Here is a 21279-nt window from a genome sequence, read left to right on the forward strand (position 1 = left end):
CACGGACCACTAGGGGTTGCCTACGGACTACCGGTGGAAAGCCGACTACTCTTTGAGAAAGGCTGATCTGATGCATCAAATGTCACTAAATTTGGATGTGTTTGTCCTTTTAATTTGGAGATGTGCAAGATAGCATTCATTGTTTTTGAGTTATGTTGTTTTTACGGTAAAAAAAAACTATATTAACATATTTTACTCTATTTGTACAAGGTGTTAATATAAGAAGTTCTGGAAAAAAATCATGTTTGTAAAGAGCTGAGTAGGTTATATATCAATTGGTTAAAAGGATTCTGCACTTCATGCATTAAAATGTGGGTGCACACGTTTCCCAAAAGCTGCCTGTACCCCATTCAGAGTATTTATTTTTGCTGTATTTTTTGCAGATTTTTTTATTTACACGTCCACCAGTTTAAAAAAAAAAAAAACAACTTTTTTTTTTTTAAAAGAGTGTGGAGCTAGAAAAGTAATTTATTTATTAACTCACTGCATTTTACAAGGTCTTGGCTTTTCCAAAGCTCAGGAACAAACAAATCAACAAACAAATGCAGGTGAAAACAGTCGGACACGAATGAATGCAAACTTGATGCTTGTCGTGATGGATAATAAATAAGTTACTCTCACATCATAGAAGGCGAGCAAAATGCCCCCTAAGCTCAAATACCCAGCAGTATACGGTTCAAATCCTCAGGTAAGGGTTTTAACATCTCCCTCCTCTGTCTCTCTCTCTGCTCCTTGATGTTTTCTTGTCCTCCTCCGCAGGGCCAAAGATGAGTCCAGCTGAGAGAGCTGGTTGAGAAATCCAACGTTTGGCAGAATGTTCCTGTGCCTGCAAACAGCCTCGACCGCCTCCACCAGGGTGAGTCTTTCTTTGATCATGAGGAAGGCCAGCACGAGTGCAGCCGAGCGACTGGTTCCCCGTGCACAGTGGACCAGCACCTTACCTGCACACACACAACATACAACACACAATATGGACTCATGTTGTCCATTGTTTCAGTCAGGGATGCACGGCTGCATATCAAACTCATGGACCCGCCGTGTGTTTCTGCGATGATCCGCCTCAGCAAATAAGTAAATTCACCTCTGACCTTCACAATCAGGTGAACACTGGAGGAAATAGTCCAGTTATTTTATAGAAAGCCTACACACCCTTTAGATGTTACACATTTTAACTTATTTATTAGGCCACAGGCCAGAAACAGGTCCTGAGCACCACCCCCCCCCCCCCCCAAACACACACACACACACACACACACAAAAATCTGTTTTTTGTTGTTGTTTTTGAGTTTTTTTTGGGGGGGGTGGATAAATTTCAGTGTTGGCATTGAAAACGCTGGGTGCAAACCATGTTTTGACTACTTAAATGAGTCAAAGCAGTACTTAAATGAGGGTACCCCAAATTGTAAAAAGCCACTTTTTGAAAAAAAAAAAAAAGGTGCCATATTAAATAGCTTCTTGCTTAGTCAGTAAACTTTGGATTGTAGCATGCAATATATCAAGTTGCCCTTAAGGACAAGGGACACAACTTTAAGTTAATTTATGGCTGTCGGTCCATCTTACAGTCTAATTTAACAAACTAATAATAATAATAATGATGATGATAATAATAACATAATGACCCTCTAATAATAATAGCCATCTAATAAACAGTTGAATCCTTGCTGCACGTTTGAGCAGCTTTTGTCACCATCTAGTGGGTGATATAAGCATTTCAGGGCTTCTGTTACATTTCCTACTTGAAACCCAAAATTCAATATAAAAGCATTTACAAATGTCACAAATGCATGATTTTTTTTGACACGCAGAGCTGTGACCTCCCAGTATTAATTATAATAATAATAATAATAATAATAAAAATCAGATTTTGAGAGTTTTATTATTCTTGAGTTTTATTGCGTCAGGAAGGGCATCCGACGTAAAAACCTCTGCCAAATCAACATGCAACTTGTGCCAAATCTGTGGCAACCGGAGTGAAAACAAGAGAGCAGCTGAAGGGTCTTACTTTGTGGTTCTTTTAGGACGTGGAAGGTTTCGCTGTACAGATAGACGGAAGGACAGTAATTTCTGTTGACAAGCACAACTTACAGTTGAGAACAAAAGGTCATTACACACACACACAATTCCCCAAAGCAGGTTTTTATGGTGCTCCAATCAAAGTAAACGCATTCACTGAAATGTGAAACTTAAATAATAAACATAATAGTGTCACAGAGGCCTGGAAATCAGAAAACCTGATTTCCCCTAAATTGATCTAAATGTACTATGAACCAACCCTTACCAAAAAGTAGTATGAATGAAAATGAATGAATGAATGAAAACTGTTTATTTTGAACATTTGATACAACAACAATTACAAGATAGATCAGTAAAGACAACAACAAAAAAGTTCCTAGTACATGCAAGTATGTTTCAAGTATACTTCCAGTTTACTTTTTATATACTTGTCAATACTATTTTTTGGTAAGGGAATCCATGGTTCCATTTAAACATTATAATTTGGTTCACACAAGGTTGTTCAAAAGAAGGTTTAACTTTGTGAGGCAAAACAAAATCAGCATGTTTAAATGTGCCTGCTTGAACTTTACATTTGGTTGGTAATTACCAACCAAATACTGTAATACCTGTTTAGAACAGGAAATTTAAGCTAAGCTTTTATGCTATGCTAACAACAGCTGGCTTCTTCCTTTAGGCTACTTCTATGCTGTGCTTTCTGCTGCTGTATGTAGTGCTGCCCCCAGTGGTAAACAAGAGGTGAGCAGAGGCAGTGCCAACATGTTGCAGCACAGTAGTAAAACTGTGAAGAAGGTTGCTAGTTTTTCGTACAATTTGTATTTGAAGGTAAGCAATGCCGCTTTAGGCTTCTTCTAATTTATCATGGAAAAAGAATGTTGGCATTAAACAAAGAATTGTTTCGGATTGCTTCATATCGCACCAAACTGAATAGAATCCCTTACCAAAAAGTAGTATATGCAAGTATGTTTCAAGTATACTTCTAGTTTACTTTTTATATACTTATCAGTACTATTTTTTGGTAAGGGATTGAATTGTTCCATAATAAAAAGTATCAGCTAGCCTAAACGTTAGCTTTGATAATGGCTAGTCCTCCAACTGAAAAGTTAACTCTGATAATGCAAAACTGATCAACTGCTAAAACATTTGGTGAAGCTGCTGCTATTAACCTTTATAATATGAATTTAGCTAAAAAACAAAACAAAATAAAACAGAAAAACGGACCAAAAGAGCTGAAATTCTAATATGTTGTAATGTAAACATGAAGGTACCCAAAAAGGTTCAGCATGCCAAGATAAGATGTACATGAATAATTTCATGAACAAATAAAATTAAACACTTTCTATTCAACATACAGTTTATTCACAGTACAGAAAGTGCTGAACTAATAAGATGTAATAATAAGCATAATGCAATCTGCAGCTTTACCACTAGGTGACAATGTATCCTACACACTGTAGCTTTAATATACAGGGGTGCAAACAGTATTGGTCTGGACTGTATGTTCCTAAAGTGTTTTTTTTTTTATTTGAGCTGATGTGTGAGTGGCTGCGTACCTTTCTGTGTCAGAGCGTTGTGAATGAACTCAGCTGTCTCCATGAAGAATGGACTCAAGTCAAAGTCTTTACAGTCTGCTGCTTTTACCCCATGATAGAGTACACCAGTGTCTGTGTAGAAAAGTGGCCCGGTGTCGACGTGCTGCGGGCCGTCTGCACCGTTCACCACGTGCGTTATTCCCATGCGCACTAACAGGCTTTTTTCTCGAGCTATCACCCTGCAAACAGCACACGGTGCAGGAAATGTCATGTTTAGTCATACAGTCATACAATAAACGTGTTACTGCTATGCTGCAGTCACCCACCTCTGTTTACAGGAAGGTGCGTTAGATAGAGGTGGGCGGATTGATCCTAATATCGATAATATCGATACCAACGCTGGTATTGATATTGAACAATCCTCGTGTAAAAAGATTGAAACTCAAACTTTTTTTTCTCTCCCGCACGCAATGACTGCTGCGCACGCAGATTCATCAAAGTCTACGCTCTGTCTGTAAGAGCAGCGCTGTGCTGTGTCACACAACATGGAGCAGTGCACCTTTGTATTGTGGTTTGTCAGCCCTCTACCTCAGGAGATTTTAAGTTGTGTTGAGTGACATTTTTTAAACAAAAATGTTGATTGTGATAATAAAGTATTTTGTTGTCACGTACAATCTTTGGTGAAATTCTATCCTAGGTCTTTTGGATCCTTTGGGTCTATGAAGGTTAAATATGAAAAAGTATCGGTATCGGTATCGATATTGGCGATACTGGGCCTGTATTTACTTGGTATCGGATCAATACCAAAATTCCCGGTATTGCCCACCTCTAGCGTTAGTCTTTGTTTATCAGCAGGATTACGCAAAGGATTTAAGCAAATAGGTCTAAAGTCTGGGCTGAGGTTAGAAACCATTACACCCAGGAATCTTAGTACAAATCTACTTATGCCTTGAATTTTGAGAACAATTAAAGGGGCTGTAATGGGTGAAATCTATTTCAATCTATTTTTTCAGTTGCGTGTGATGAGGATATCAAGTAGAACATCTTGGAAGATCTGCAACACTGAATCTGTAAACTATCCTGCTTAAAGAAAAATGTATCCCTGAAACAGCTCCTCTTATACTTAGGGAATAACCCTGTTGTATCTGATGATTTGCAGACATTCATGCTGGTTATACGGTCGCAAATAGAGCTTAAAAAAAGGAGTTTTATGGTGACTCGTTAGTGGAGCTGTAAAACGGCTATTTGTGACCAAATAATGACATGAACGTTCACAAATCATCAGACACACAGGGGGTTATTCCCATTCTAATTCAATTCCATTGTTTGCACAGTTTATTTTTCTGTAGGTAATTCAGTCAGTGAGGTTTACCGTCGAGCCAAGGCAGCGTCAATCCAACAGCGGTCAGGGCGCGGAGTTATCTATCAAATGTGAAAATCCATCAAATCATCAATACTTTCGTATGGCAGCTTAAATTTAAAATTTTATGGTAGCTTAAATTCACCCATTTCAGCAGCAGCAGTACGCGACTTTCTCTTGCTCTCAGCTAACAGTGCTAACGGCTAGCAGTCTGCACAGCCGGTGTTCTGTCAAATTGTGCGTCTTGTCGCATAAATCGACAGTTCCACGTACCAACAATATTGTGCATGCGTGCGTATGCATGCACATGCGCAGTTGCGCGGAGGACCGGAATGACATTTGACAGGAACATTTTGTCAGAGCACAAGTGAGGGCGCGGAGTAATACATCCAAATGTGAAACAGTCAAATATTTTGCCACCGTTACCCCGATATTATACGGTCTGAAATCTCACACGTTTAACCAATCAGATTCACGGAAAAAATGTAAGTGGATTAGAATAGCATCACATACATCACAGGAATACATATTTTAACTTCTGATTTCTCTGAAAGACACGCCCACTGACCCACTGAGTCAGTTTGACACATTCACATTTATGAGGGAACGCGAGATGTGACATGTTGACTACGTGGTTTCTCTATGCATGGTCCACCACATACTGTAGGTGCCTCAGTGTTGAAGACACAATGGCCCGTGAAGTCCAAAGTGATGCCCATTTTCCACCTGGCCGTGGCAGATATATGGTTACTTTTAAGCGGCAGGGACAGACTGGTTGTTTGCTTGGGTAGTTGCCATCCAGGACCCGAGGTGCGAAGAACAATCCCAGTCCTGACCTGATTTGATGTCTATGGACCACTCATTTTGCCAAATTATTCATTCCTGTGCTCGCGATAACGACAACATTTATTGAATGAAGAGATGATTCATTTTTTTATTGTGGTCGCAGCTTTGTTTGCTTGTTTTTGTCAGTATACACTAGCTTTTTTTTGCTATTCCTACCCGAACCAATCAGCTGTAACAAAAAAAGAGCTCTACATAAATTATTAACTTTCCCAGCTATAAATTGTGAAAGCAGAGCTGCCAATATTCTATTTACCCAGACCCCAGTGTGATTGCATGGTTAACAGAAACTTTTTTTTTTCCAAATCCAGTATCAGAACACAAAAGATGAGTTTCACTGAACGTCTCCTAATTAATCAACCGCAGTGATCAAGCCAACAGTCAAAGGGAAGAGACACTCACTCTCGTTGGTCTGTTCCGACACACGCCATCGGGGTCTTTCTAGTTGTTGCCGCCAAGTAAATTGCACTGTCGGTTCAGTTTGTCTGTCAGCAGAATGTCTCGCGCGGCTCAGTGAAACCTGACGGCAGAGGTAGGCCTCAGGTTGAGAAGGAGGTGATTAGTGTTTGAGATGGATGTGGATCCAACATAATAAGGTAAGCGGCTGCTTCTCAGCCACTTATATCCATCTTGTTTTCACTCTGGTGGAAGAGCAGCCACGCTCGCAGCAGATTTTAGGACAAACAGACGATGATGGGGGTTTGGCAGAAGAACGAGCGCTCTGAGTGCTGCTTTACGTGTGAAAGCATCACTGGTGACTCAGTGGAGCAGCTTTCATATTGAATTATGAATCATTTGGCAAATTAAGGACTTGTTTGTGGCAAGAATTTCTCAATCGCAGTGTCACGTTGCAGACGAGGGCTGGAGCGAGCGCGACACTTACGCGTCTCCGATGTAGAGGTTGGGCCAAACCTCGTTGACGGCACCAGTGGGACGTCTGTTCTTCAGCAGAAGGCCGAGCAGATCGCATGTGGGCGGTGTCTGATATTGCAGCTCCTCCTCTCGGCTCATGGCCCTCGCATAAATGTCGCGCTCTAATTAGGGATCTGTGTTGCTGTAAATTTTCTGAAATCTGTGCTGCGGTCGATCATTTGTGAAGGACCTGCTCGCCGTGTTCCCCTCTGAGTGTGTAGGTATAAGTGCTGTTTAAAGCCGGAACCCAGCAGGACGCAGACAGCTGAGGAGGCCAAAAGTGACAGGAACAGTGTGGACTATTTATTCCTCAGCACTCTGTAAGAGAAGAAGGACGGCTTGTGTTGTGACCACAGCAGTGTTTGTTGTAACACTGTGACTCAGCGTTTTTGGCCAGGAATCAACACTGATGTCTTTGTTAAAACAACACTGTCATCCATCCATTCATACCTGTTTATGCCCATCCATCCATCAGTCAATCAATCAATGGATCCATCTGTCATCTCTTCCTCTCTTTATGTCCATCTACAACCATCCATCATAACCTCCGCCAAGGAAGTTGGACGAAGGCAGTGTGATTGCCTGCGTTTGTTTGTTGGTTAGTTAGTCTCACAGTTACATTTCTGCATCTATCGTCATAAAATTTGAACACACGGTCCAGATAATCCTAAAATAGACTGAATTCATTTTTCAAGGTCATGGAAAAAGTGAATATAACGCAATACTAAAATACCCTCGGCCGTAGGAGCATCGTGTTCTTTATAATTAGCAATTGTATAATCCTATTGTCTTACGTACAATTTGTACATGTTCAAATCAAATCATCGTTTGCAAATCAAGGAATATTTGTAGCTCACCCTTTGTGCATGTGCAGGTATTAATGAGACAGATTTAACTCCATAGTAAGTTAGCTTTGAGTTAGCAGAAGTTAGCGTACATGCTAACATCCACAAAATGTTTTGTAAAATGTCTTGTAAATTACACCACAGGTGTTATCAGGTTCCAAAAACATAATTTTCAGTTTTAGAAGTGTTTATATCTCACAACCTTTTACATAATATATGACAAAGAGGTTATATTTACACACAAACGAAACAGAGTTTTGCAGCTACCAGCCTGTGATGTCATCATGCTAATGTCCTCAAAATGTCATGTAAGCATGCTCAGATGTAGAGAAGCTTGAATCTTCGACTGGACTGGGTTGCTTGACGAGAGGACGTTTCGCTTCAAATCAAAGAAGCTTGCTCAGCTAAAATTCTTGCTCTGGTAGTCTGACTTCTGTCTTGACTCTTGCAGAGAATAATAAACCAGAAGCCAACAAAAGCTGGAGTTTTTTAACCTAACCAGACCCCTCCTACCGAGAGGCCGACTGCTATAGGCTAGTGACTAAACAATAGCTCTAATTAGCACCTATTTTGCTCTAGTTAGCACTCTCCTAATGATGGGATGGAAGCCTCTCCTGATGGCTCCCTTGACGACTCTCCTGATGGCGTGAATGACTCATTACCATGAACAAAAGACTGAAACTGCTTTGACCTGAGTACCCCATTGTAAACAGGGGACAAAGCGTGTCTGAGACCCGCCCCCCCGGTTAAGGCTGGGTTTCAACTGTTTTACAAAGAATGCTTCCTTGACACCTCTCTCAAACCATTTCTTCTCTCTGACTAATATTTTAACTTCCTTGTCCTCAAACGTGTGGTTAGTGTCTTTCAGGTGGAGATGAACTGCAGACTGAGGTCCACTGGGGACCTCTCTGCAGTGCTGGTATAGCCTCTTGTTTAAAGCTTGCTTAGTCTCACCTATGTAGTGTTCATTACAGTTTTCCTGACATCTGATATAATACACTACATTGCTCTGTTTGTAACTAGGGATCCTGTCCTTAGGGTGAACTAATTAGTTCACCCTAAGGACAGGGTCCCTAGTCCCTAGGTCCCCAGTGGACAATGGGGTACTCAGGTCAAAGCAGTTTCAGTCTTTTGTTCATGGTAATGAGTCATTCACGTCATCAGCAGAGTCGTCAAGGGAGCCACAGCTGCCCTGTCATTAGGAGGGTGCTAACTAGAGCACAATAGGTTCTAATTAGAGCTATTGTTTAGTCACTAGCCTTAGCAGTCTGCCTCTCGGTAGGAGGGGTCTGGTTAGGTTTAAAACTCCAGCTTTTGTGACTTCGGATCATTCTTCTCGACAAGAGTCAAGACAGAAGTCAGACCACCAGAGCAAGAATTTTAGCTGAGGAAGCTTCTGCGATTTGAAGCGAAACATCCTCGCGTCAAGCAACCCAGTCCAGTCGAAGATTCAAGCTTCTCTACTATGACTTTTTCTCTCCACTAGATGGGGCCCTTTGTTCTGTTCTGGTCATATATTGTTCTCCACTAGACCGCGTCCTTAAATTGTACTGCACACCAGGTTTGGATTATGAGTGATTATTGAGAGACTATTTAAACGCAGACTTTACTTTCTTTAATTGCCAGATATTACTGTAGACTTCCACGTCTGTTTTCTGTTTCCTTGTTTAACCATTTGCCTCACCAGCCCCCAAGCCTTGTCCACGCTCCAGACAGAGATCAGAGGGTTTTACCTGACTGCTGCACTGTGACCCTGAATGCATCTCCACTTCTGATTGGGGAATCTAGGTCACGTGGTTATGATGATGTGCACCCTTACTTGTTTTCTATCTGTATGTAGAGCCAAAAGTACCTTTTCAAGTAACGATCTTAAACACTTCCAGTGGTTCAAAAAATATTCATAACTTTAGCTCTTGGTGAAATTCTATTGTACCTGGATTAATTCTATTGTAATTGCATTAATGGCAAATGACCACCAGGTAGAGACATTATTTCATTTCAAGAAGCCTTGAATGTGACAATGACCAACCTGTTGCTCATATTAGTAGATTATCTTTCTAACTCTATCACAGTCATTGTATCCTTGAAGTAGGAAAGAAAAACATAATTGGGATTTGAACACAGTTTTCTGATGCCCTGCCACTTAGGCCACAGTATCGCATCATAGTATGAAGTCATTAACAGAGGTGGGACGAAGTCACTGTCAAGTCATTCTTAAGTCATCAATCTCCAAGTCTCAAGTCAAGTCTCAAGTTAGCTTGCAAACAACTGGTGGTCATTATGACTTGAGATTTGACTTGGGACTTGCAAATTCATGATTTGAGAGTAACTTGCTGGTGACTTCATCCCACCTCTGGTCATTAAACATCCAAGTGGAGAAAGTCACTTAATTTAAAATCTACCCTTAATCCTAAGGCTAGCTACAGATAGCAGCTTCATACACTTTTATCACTACTACAGGTCGCATGGTGAACAGAATGTCACATAACATTCAAAAATACGAGGTCTGTCAATAAAGTAACGGACCTTTTTATTTATTTTTTTTTAACTATATGGATTTGATTCATATGTTTTTACGTCAGAGAAGCTTGAACCCTCGTGCGCATGCGTGAGTTTTTCCACGCCTGTCGGTGACTTCATTCGCCTGTGAGCACGCCTTGTGGAAGGAGTGGTCCCGCCCCCTTGTTGGATTTTCATTGTCTGGAAATGGCGGAATGATTTGGACTTTTTTTCCATCAGAATTTTTTCAGAAGCTGTTAGAGACTGGCACCTGGAAACCATTTGAAAAATTTATCTGGCTTTCAGTGATAACCAGATAAAGTGCACACGACGGTCTCGTATCCACAGAGCCATCAGCTTAGAAATGATATGGCGTTTTCTGCCTCATCATCGCAGCTCGGAGCGCGGCGCGCCGAGCGTCCTTAAAGCCGTCCTTAAAGCTGTAGTAACAGTCCTTATTCTCTGTGAAGCGCGTAAAACCGAAAGCCAGATAAATTTTTCAAAAGGTTTCCAGGTGCCAGTCTCTAACAGCTTCTGAAAAAATTCTGATGGAAAAAAAGTCCAAATCATTCCGCCATTTCCAGACAATGAAAATCCGACGAGGGGGCGTGACCACTCCTTCCACAAGGCGTGCTCACAGGCGAATGACGCCACCGACAGGCGTGGAAAAACTCACGCATTCGCACGAGGGTTCAAGCTTGTCTGACGTGAAAACATATGAATCAAATCCATAGAGTTTTTGAAAAAAAAATAAAAAGGACCGTTACTTTATTGACAGACCTCGTACATAATACAGTATATGTGAATGAAGCAAGAGATGTGAGCTTGTTAAACATGATAAAAGATGACATTTCTTCAATTTTGTATTGAACGACAACAACAAAATGCCAATATTTAGCAGAATTTACCAAGAAATTGCCATACAGTTGTTGCAAGAGCCTTGCTAAAAAGACAGTTATCATTAGAGGACAAAACCCAGCACTGACAATCAGTCAATGGAAACACTGTTATTTCTTTTTCTTTTTTCAGCATTCTGAAAACAAGTAAATTGCCTGTAAGGAACGCAATTGTAAGTTGATATCTTATTTTCAGCAAAAACTAATTTCTCAAATGAATAAACAGTCAAGACCTTGCAGCACATATGAGCAGCTTTTGTCGCCATCTAGTGGGCGATGTGAGCATTTCAGAGCTTCTGTTACATTTCCTACTTGAAACACAAAACTCAGTTACAAAAAGCCATTATATATATATATATATATATATATATATATATATATATATATATATATATATATATATATATATATATCAGAAATCCATAATTTATTTGGCACGCAGAGCTTTGACCTTCCAGTATTAATGTACGTCGTATAAAAATTTCAATTTTCAGAGTTTTATCATTCTTGAGTTTTAAGACTTGAAGGGTTTTGCTGTACAGACAGATGGAAGGACAGCTGTTTCTGTTGATATTCACACCTTACAGTTGTGAATATCACTAAAATTTGTCACAAATCTGTAACGCAAACCCAGGTAGTGTGTAGTTACTGGCTCAAACGCAGTCTACGGAGTGATCTGAATTTGTATCATTAACAGGATCAGAGGATGTAGATTAAATTAGGAGACTGGGGATTTCATTTATTGGTCATTAAAATGAAGAGAAGTAATCCTGCTTAAACTCATTTTTGGATTTGTGTTTTAGACTTTGGGTTGTACCATCCACCAATGTTTTTTAGCTGCACGCCATTTATGTATAGTTGCTGTTGCACATAAACATACATTTTCTAAAGAGCTGTGAGGAAGCCAACGTTCAGAATATAGGTCAGTGTTTTAATTTTAGAAAAGGAACACCTGCTCTTGTCATTACCAACATGGGAAAAGTAAAGGCTACACAGACTTTAAAAATAAATTTTGTGAGAAGGACAAGCCGTAACGCGATGAGTACGAACCATCACCAGGAAAAGCGCAACGTTTCCTCTGGCCCTCCTTCTGTGAAAGAACTTGTGAAAATTTTGTACGGAGGGAAAAGGTTTGGGAATCATGTGGATGAAGTTTGGCCCAACCTCTTCATTGGTGACATGTGAGTCTTAATTCTTAATTATTTACAGCATATAACTATCATATAATGACACTCAAATGGTCCTTACTTAATATTAGTTAGCTAGTCTTAGGTCAGGCAAATGTTAGCATTAGCTAGTTAAACTGTAGTTTTAAATGTTAAAAACTAGCTAGTGTTATCATTAATCCATAGACATTTTACACAATTTAACCTTTGAAAGTATGAAAGTGTATTAAACAAGCTAGCTGTTTACATTTACCTGCTACGCTGGCTAGCGCCACACACTGGATCACAGGCTTAAATGAGTCATTGCAATGATAGAGTGATGCAGACAGACAGATACTGAACGATAATTATGTTCGCCAACGATGTAATAAAATTGTCTATTTATTTATTTGTCTGTTAGAAGGATTACATCAAATGTACAACACAGACAGATATTAGGCCATGGAAGACTCCATTAAATTTTGGAGGTGATCTGGATCTGAATTCTGGATCAAGATTTCACTTTATATAGGCTTTGAAGGATTATGTCAAAACTACTTAATGGATTTTGACCAAACTTTCACCATACATTGATGTTAGGCCTTGGAAGACTCTATTAAATTTTGGCGGTGATCTGGATCCAGATTCTGGATCACAGTTTCACTTTGTACACTTTTAAGGATTCCGTCAAAACTACTGCACGGATTTTTACGAAATTTTCACTACATATAAATATTAGGGCATGGAAGACTCCATTACAGTTTGGAGGTGATCTGGAGCTGGATTCTGGCTCAGAATTTGTTGGGAGTGATCAGGATCAATATGCAGGTTGTGCCGCAGAAAGATATGACCTCACAATGTAAAACTAAGATCAGGAACACAGTATTTTGTAACAGCTTGTGAATTAAATATCAGATTACAACATCTTGATCATTCTGGATCAGTTTGCATTGTGTTGTGGAATCTGGATCCAGGTAAAGTCCAGGTCACGATGTGAATCACATACTGTATCTTTTACTCTGAGTACTCATCAGTCCTTGGCAACATCAGAAATCTTTGATTGCTCTTGTTAATGGTATGGTCCACTTTAGAGGTGTGTGATTACAGGTTTCTTTCAAACATGACTATGTGAAATATTTTGTATTAATATGTGGCTGCGACACTACACACACTCTGATTGGCTGATTACCGGTCGGATATTTTACCCTGACAATCAGTCCACAACGCGTATTTGCGTTACAAACCAGGAAGCAAAACACACGATTAAAAACCAAGTCAGACATAAACATACTCTATAAATATCTAACCAGCATTTGAAAAAACACACAGATAAGCTTACCAGCTAACAACTGGACCATCTGTTAGCAAGTTCTTCATGGAGGTGAAGCAAACAGTTCAGACTAAAAGCCGTCAGCAGCTTTCATATACCGGTGATACTGTAAGTTTGCATGTTTATATATATAATAGCCATATATTAAACAAATTATTAACCTCGCTTGCTTGGTTTGTATGGGGATATCAGACCTCCGTGTTTTTCGCTGACAACACGTCGGTCTGATATTTCCCCATACAGATTTCGCAGTCGGTTAATAATCCTTTAATATTTACAATTACAGTACAAATAACTGACAAGAAAATATGTACACAGCTATATTTACCAAAATATAAAGTGGAAGATTACTGAATAACAGAACCTGATTTTGTGCCGTTTTTAAATCATCCCCCTATTTAAATATGTATGTCAAATTGCCAAAATCCTTCAACCTCTCTGCTGTCTTTGTATACAGGTCAGTAGCCAATGATCGTTACTCTTTGTGGAAGTTGGGGATCACTCATGTTGTGAATGCGGCTCACGGGAGGATGCACTGTTCAGGAAGTCACGACTTCTATGGATCCACTGTGGATTATTTTGGTGTTCCCGCTGACGACTCGCCATCCTTTGACCTCTCTCGCTATTTCTTCCCTTCTGCCGAGTACATTCAGAAGGCGCTTGACACAGCTGGTGGTAAACACAGAGTGTGTTTTACTGTTACTCATGTGCAAAACATTTGGCAGCAGCATCACCTCATAAAAAATAAAATCAAAATAAAATTCAAGTATTTGTCGGTGTAATTACAGAGCTAAATTATTAGATTACACATCTCCAAAATCTTCCATACATATGTAGTGATGGGACTTTGAACTAAGTGAATTAACTGTTTCAGAAAATTACTGAGTGTTTCACGAAGTAATGAAACAATAACTTCAGAAAATGATTCAATGGTTCAAAATGCTGAAAATACGTTTCATAAAACAATTCATTATTTAAAACACTGAAAACATCAAAGTTGATGGCTCACCAGTCAGCAAGTCCATTTCAAAATACTTAAAACAATAAATATCTTGAACAGAATTGAACAATTGAATTTTGAAATTATTCATTTATTTTAAATGCATTAAGTGAAACAATTCCTTCAGAAAATGACAATTTTGAAATGTGACAAACACTACAATAGTGTTGTTTTATGTACAGTGAGGATTGCTTGGTTCAGACACTGAAACACAGCTTTTAAAATTTTTCAAACATGACTTAAAACATTAGCTTTAGAACATGATTTAATGTTTCAAGTTAACATAACTAAATGAAAAAAGTGTTTTTGAAACTATTCAGTTTGAAAAGGCTCAAAAAACTGAATAAACCATTTATTTAAAAAATGCATCACACACGCAAAACATTAAATTTAATAATTGTTTAATGAATAATTTTTTTAAAATCATTTCATTTTAATTGTTCTTTTTAATCCAGTGCATGTATGTCATCAACCCACCCATGTAAGACGTATCTGAATATAGCGCCATATAAATAGTAGAAAATCTCTGTGGTTGACTTTAGCCCTAGATTTTGGTGTTCTGTGGAACAATCTCTTAGTTTCTCTTGCCTAATGTTAGCAGTGCACCGACACTGTGCTGGACTGCACCTTATTTTAAGACCAACAGAGGAGCAAAAGTGCAGTTCCTCTTTACACAACGTGGACACCGGATGCGATAACTGCGTTGGTTGGAAACTACCAGTGACATGTGTTGCAGTGTGCGCTGCTTTTTGCCAAGTGTAAGATCAAGTCCTTCGTGTTGTAAAATGCATTGATGGTGACATGTAGGGAGCAAAATGAATTCCGTTTTGCTTTTTGTTCTCAATTCTAATGGTCATGTTGTTGTTCACCAGCGAGAGTCTTTGTGCACTGTGCAGTTGGGGTGAGCAGGTCCGCCTCCCTCGTCCTGGCCTACCTGATGATCTACCACCGTTACTCTCTGCTGGATGCCATCTATAAAATCAAAGAGCGCAGGTGGATCTTCCCAAACAGGGGATTCCTGAAACAGCTTAATACACTGGAAATGAAACTTCACCAGATATCATCAACATAAGATCTGAAAATGCAGTGAACTTTGTCTCTTTTTCTCAAAACAAGTGATGATCTCATCACTTCCAACGGTGGCACTAATTATGTGTTGTTTGTTTCAGAATGTGTCAAATGTCATGCCAATGAGTCAAGTGTTATATGTGTGCTATGAGTCATTCTGTTTTTTTCCCACAAAATACTGACTGTTGTGAAAATATTATTTGAAAACAAAATGTTTAATGTACAGCAAAATATTAATTTACTTTTCCTGTTATAATAATGAGGGCATTTGAGCTCTCATTAGAGGTTTGAGCTCTCCAACTTTCCTTTTTCTTACATTTCTATATTGTTCCAAATGTAAGACTGCTTTCTTCTTGAAAATACATCTGAAAAAAAGAGTGTCTTATATTCAGGGTTTAAACTTACATGTAATATATATCTGTCTATCTAACTATCTTATATACTCCATGACACAAAGAGCCAGTGATCATCCTGAAAAGATGCCAGAAGTTGAGTAAGTTAACCAGCAACTGTGAGGGAGTTGTGATGCAACGTGAAGCATATGTTGACAAATGCAGTAGACTCATCAAACAAATCTTAAGCAACCACGAAATGTGGCGTGAGAGTGTAATATGAGAAGAGGATGAGCACAAGAAGACCTTTTTACAAATGCTAACAGTCAGAAAAGCTAACTGTGGTCCTAGAAGAGGGAGTCTGTCCATTAAATGTGCTTTATAAAATTAAACTTTTTTTTTTCAAGGAAAGCATTTTCTTTGGGAAAAAAGTCTTCAAAAATGTTTTTCAAAGAATATATTTTGAAAAGGGTGTTCTTCGTATAATCAGAGTCCTCATATTTGACACAACACAATAATTTAAATGCTTGAATCCTTTGTTGGATCTATTCTCTTATACCACTGACAGTGCACCTTCATGTTCCTGTGGCAATCATCTACACATTATTGCACATTACGAGCTTGTTTTAAAAGATGTGATTTCAGTTTAATGTGTTCTTTGTTATGTGTCGGACGCAGCTCGGAGAACCGACCAGCGTTTGAAGGACCCAGTATGAAATAAGCAGAGCACGGTACAAAGGCTAACTGAATTTAATACATAACAGTGATAATACAAAAAGGTGCGGTCTGGCGTGGTGCGCTCCCAGCAGCGCTAACGGTCCGGAGCCAGAAGCTGTTTCGGACCCAAGGACCCCGCCGACACCCCCCAGGTGGCCGCAACAACCGAGTCTGTGAAAGAAGGAACCATTATGTGAGTCCACACTCTACACACAGAACACTTAAAGGTGTACAAACAGCAAACACTTCCTGGCTTGATTGCTGATCAGCTTCCAACCTGCGGGCATGGAACATCCAGTTCACAAAACTCCACCGCAGTGGAAGCTGATACATGACTAACAAACAGCTCAATACAATAAGGTGTGAGGGACACCACATTTACTGACTGTATAACTGTTAGTCACAAATCTAACGTACCTCAGGAAGTGTGCTGACGAGCGTGAGACCTCACCCCCTCCTCTTTCACAGACTGTGCATCAAACCTGGACATTCTCAGCGTCCGCTGCTGATGAGATGGTTCCCAAGACGACGATCTCACCCGTCTGGTCACAAGGTCGAGTCTCTGGCAAATACACACTGTGCACTCCAGTCTTAAATGCCAACATGCTCCAATCCATCCAGATGCACCTCAGCTGTGAGTCCTGACGAGTCGCAGGTGATCAGGGTGAGGTCCTGACAGCCTCAGCAACACAGCCACTCAGTCCCAAATGCACGCCACCTGGGAGGAAAACAAACAGACAAACAAACCGGCAGCCAGGCCCCCCCCAGCCATATAACAGTACCCCACCCTCACGGGAAGCCTCCCGGCGACCACACACACCCGGCCCAGGAGAAACACCCCCCTCCAGGGACCATGGCTGGAAACCGCGTCTGCGCCCGTCCTCCAACAGACTGGTTGAACTGACTGCATCTTTGCCCTTGTTTGACAGTCTCAGCACAGGTGTGGCCAGGAGTTCCTACACCTGTGCGGTCAGCCTTTAACCAAACATGTGTGATTAGTCATAACACAAAACAACCAAAACACCCCCCCCCGCCCCAGGGGACCGTCCCATCAAACCCCAGGGAAGGGGAGAAAAGAAAAACAACCCACATGTAAACTCACAAACAAAAATGCCAAAATACCCCCCCTCCTCCCCCCCAAACGACACGCAGGGACCAACACCCCCCAGAGGGCCACCCGCCAGCTCCAGGAGTAATAACCACGGCTGAGGTCCCTCTGGGATCCACCGTCACCCACGGGGACTACCAGCGCCCCCCAGAGGACCACTCGTCAACCCCAGGAGACGCCTCCCCTCACGACCAATGGACCCAGCCCCGGCCGTCCACGGCTAGATGGACCCAACGCCTTTTCCCCCCCAGAGGACACCACAGTCAACCCTGAGGGCGGAAACTGGGGGAGGGAAAACAAAAAAAAAACCCAAACCCCCCCCCCCCTCCCCTCCCGGGTGCAGAGGCCACCTGGGAAACGCCCAGCACAACCTAACTGCACCCCTCCAGCAATGCCGACACTACGGCACACCCGGCTGGAGTCAGAGGAGAAGAGAGGGCACAACAAAAAACAAAGAGAAAAAAACAACCCAAATACCACCCCATCACCCCCCAGGGGACCGCTCCATCTAACCCTGGGGATGTGAAACAAAAAGAAACAAAAGAAAAAAAAAAAACAGACCAACACACAGTTGTTTGGGTCCCCGTTTTCTTTTTTTTTTTTTTTTTTTTTTGTTCTTGGTTAGCAAAGGCTACAGGGTCACACCCCCAGACAAATAGTGGACAACAAAAAAGAAAAGCCCACACAAAAACCAACTCAAAAAACACCCACACAAAATGAACTAACACAAAACAAATCAGTGAGTTATACCGTCAAGCTCAACCAAATGGAACACACCTGTTCCTACTCCAGAGCTTGACGGTACCGTGATTCAGTCACCACAAGGGGGAACCAGAGTGCTAAAAATGAAAAAACCCCTTGGGCGACAGAAAAAAACAAACGAGCTGCTTTTATGTGCGCAGCTGAGTGCAACACACAACCAAAATGTGCTCAACTAAATAACGCCGGAGCTGATACAACAGACGCAGTAGTTACCTTTGTCCGGGGAAACGGGGCTACGACTGTAACACAGGAAGCCCAGCGACCCGTGCTAACAGAGCTCCGCCGTGCGCGTGAACCCATTACAAACGCACTCTTGCAGCTCCCGTTTACACCTCCCATCCGGTCGGAGTGTGACGCGAAGCCGTCGCCAGTCACACTCCACCACGATCCACGGATGAGGCACAACACAGGAACACAGCTGCAAGAGAGCACAAATTAGTATCCAGTAATGGGTCTCAAACACGCACCTTCCGGGCGGAGAGCCCCGCAACTGATCCGGATAACCACTGAACGTCTGCTGCCGCCTTCCCGGCGCGTTACCGTCTCTGCTAACGCTGGGTCCGTGATGTTTGGCCAGAGACTACTGTTATGAGTCGGACGCAGCTCGGAGAACCGACCAGCGTTTGAAGGACCCAGTATGAAATAAGCAGAGCACGGTACAAAGGCTAACTGAATTTAATACATAACAGTGATAATACAAAAAGGTGCGGTCTGGCGTGGTGCGCTCCCAGCAGCGCTAACGGTCCGGAGCCAGAAGCTGTTTCGGACCCAAGGACCCCGCCGACACCCCCCAGGTGGCCGCAACAACCGAGTCTGTGAAAGAAGGAACCATTATGTGAGTCCACACTCTACACACAGAACACTTAAAGGTGTACAAACAGCAAACACTTCCTGGCTTGATTGCTGATCAGCTTCCAACCTGCGGGCATGGAACATCCAGTTCACAAAACTCCACCGCAGTGGAAGCTGATACATGACTAACAAACAGCTCAATACAATAAGGTGTGAGGGACACCACATTTACTGACTGTATAACTGTTAGTCACAAAATCTAACGTACCTCAGGAAGTGTGCTGACGAGCGTGAGACCTCACCCCCTCCTCTTTCACAGACTGTGCATCAAACCTGGACATTCTCAGCGTCCGCTGCTGATGAGATGGCTCCCAAGACGACGATCTCACCCGTCTGGTCACAAGGTCGAGTCTCTGGCAAATACACACTGTGCACTCCAGTCTTAAATGCCAACATGCTCCAATCCATCCAGATGCACCTCAGCTGTGAGTCCTGACGAGTCGCAGGTGATCAGGGTGAGGTCCTGACAGCCTCAGCAACACAGCCACTCAGTCCCAAATGCACGCCACCTGGGAGGAAAACAAACAGACAAACAAACCGGCAGCCAGGCCCCCCCCAGCCATATAACATTCTTAATATGTTTATATTAACACTGAGGATGTAACAGTTTGTAATACTAATGATTTTGAAGTTGCAATTGCTTAATTTTTCTTGTTGGACTTGGCAACAGGGTTTTGAAGAACAATGTTGTGAATATTATCCAAATAGGCAGCCTAGTCTACAGGGTAGTAGGTACCTGACGTGGACTCCCTGGTAGAATGGGAGGGGGATTATTTTGATCAGTGCTGCTCCTCATTCTGTCTATCTAACGTTAATATCGTGACAGGTTTGATGACACTTCCTGAAGGTGTCATCCAGACTGTGGAACATGGTGTCACGTCAGTCTCGGTCTCAGTATTGACGGGGCTCTGGGGCTCTTGAGTGGCAACACTGTGGTCAGCCGGTGTGGAGGTTGTCCGTGATGAAGGATTTTGATATTCCTTGTTGATTATCTGCAAGTGCCTGCAGTTTTGTCTTAAACACAAATGACCATGGCATGGAACTTGTGGCTTGTACGACTCCAGTTTCACTCCATTTCTTTTCAGAATCTGTTTTGAGTCGTACTCTGTCTCCTACACTTAAGGCAGGGAGCAGCTTTGCAGAGCATCTTCTATCGTATGTTGTGTGGGCCGCTGAAGAGGAGGTACTGCTGGCCCACCACCACTAGAGGGCGCCCTGCCTGGAGTGCGGGCTCCAGGCACCGGAGGGCGCTGCCGCCTTACAGGAGCAGCCAGGATGACAGCTGTCACCCATCACCGGAGACAGCTGATCCCAATCACTACGGAGGTATATCAGCAGGACGGCATCTCCACCTCATTGCCGAGATATCGTTTCTACCAGAGAGGTAACGTATCAAAGCAAATAGAGTGCATCTTTTGGATTGAGCTAGCTTTTTGGATTACTGTTCCAAGGAGAGGTGGAGGTACCTTTCCTGCTGTTCGGAGTCCTGGGTGCATACGCGCCCCCATCTAACTGTTCTTTGCTCCTCGCCAGCAGTACCAGGTCCGACACGCGGAGGCAGTGGCCACCTGGAAGTTCGGGACTTGGCGGCTCCAGTATTCCCGGGGTCCTGTGGCGGAGGAAGCCGTGTGGTTCCGGTCTTACCTTGGAGAGGCGTCTCCTATCTTCGAGCCTGCCCACACAACACTTTTGTGAATTGACTGTTGTCCATTGCTGTGATTGGTTGTATTCGTTGTGCACATTCACAACAGTAAAGCGTTGTTATTTTGACTTACTCCATTGTCCGTTCATTTGCGCCCCCTGTTGTGGGTCCGTGTTCCTACACTTTCCCAACAGGATATCTCGGCCAGCGTCATGGATCCCGAGGGGCGTCAACCGGCTGTTGAACGGCCAATGGAAGAACAGGACGCGCAGGCGTCCGCGGGAGGGGTAATCGGTGAGTTGCAGCAGATCCTCACCGCTTTCACGACTCGGTTGGATTTCATGACCGAGCAGAACGTCCTCCTGAACCGCAGGGTGGAGGCTCTCGCCGCGCAGGTGGAAGCGCGCCCCCCGGGCGCCGCTG

At 42.2% G+C, this 21279-nt stretch overlaps 2 protein-coding genes across 2 annotated transcripts; one reads left to right on the forward strand and one right to left on the reverse strand.

Moving 5' to 3' along the window:
* Positions 1 to 518: 518 nt before the first annotated feature.
* LOC117530929 (dual specificity phosphatase DUPD1-like) lies at positions 519 to 6848 on the reverse strand. The gene is made up of 3 exons (XM_034193892.1): positions 6632 to 6848; positions 3567 to 3784; positions 519 to 941 (listed from the first exon to the last, which is right to left on the reverse strand). Exons 1-3 carry the CDS (start codon positions 6757 to 6759, stop codon positions 685 to 687), a joined length of 603 nt encoding a protein of 200 aa, XP_034049783.1. The 5' UTR covers positions 6760 to 6848; the 3' UTR covers positions 519 to 684.
* Positions 6849 to 13827: 6979 nt separating this feature from the next.
* Positions 13828 to 15447, forward strand: LOC117531111 (dual specificity protein phosphatase 13-like). The gene is made up of 2 exons (XM_034194148.1): positions 13828 to 14050; positions 15248 to 15447. The coding sequence occupies exons 1-2, from the start codon at positions 13906 to 13908 to the stop codon at positions 15445 to 15447; spliced, it is 345 nt and encodes a 114-aa protein (XP_034050039.1). The 5' UTR covers positions 13828 to 13905.
* The last annotated feature ends 5832 nt before the right edge of the window (positions 15448 to 21279 follow it).

The sequence above is a fragment of the Thalassophryne amazonica genome, chromosome 18 (assembly GCF_902500255.1).
Source record: "Thalassophryne amazonica chromosome 18, fThaAma1.1, whole genome shotgun sequence".
Classification (NCBI taxonomy): Eukaryota; Metazoa; Chordata; class Actinopteri; order Batrachoidiformes; family Batrachoididae; genus Thalassophryne; species Thalassophryne amazonica.

Bases quoted from the DNA above. Each gene is read 5' to 3' on its own strand.
- LOC117530929 (XM_034193892.1), bottom strand. From the start codon at position 6,759: ATGAGCCGAGAGGAGGAGCTGCAATATCAGACACCGCCCACATGCGAT. The intron at 3,785-6,631 runs GTAAGTGTCGCG...TGCTGTTTGCAG, and splicing joins AACCTCTACATCGGAGACGC to GGTGATAGCTCGAGAAAAAA. The intron at 942-3,566 runs GTACGCAGCCAC...GTGTGTGTGCAG, and splicing joins CAACGCTCTGACACAGAAAG to GTAAGGTGCTGGTCCACTGT.
- LOC117531111 (XM_034194148.1), top strand. From the start codon at position 13,906: ATGCACTGTTCAGGAAGTCACGACTTCTATGGATCCACTGTGGATTAT. The intron at 14,051-15,247 runs GTAAACACAGAG...GTTGTTCACCAG, and splicing joins GGCGCTTGACACAGCTGGTG to CGAGAGTCTTTGTGCACTGT.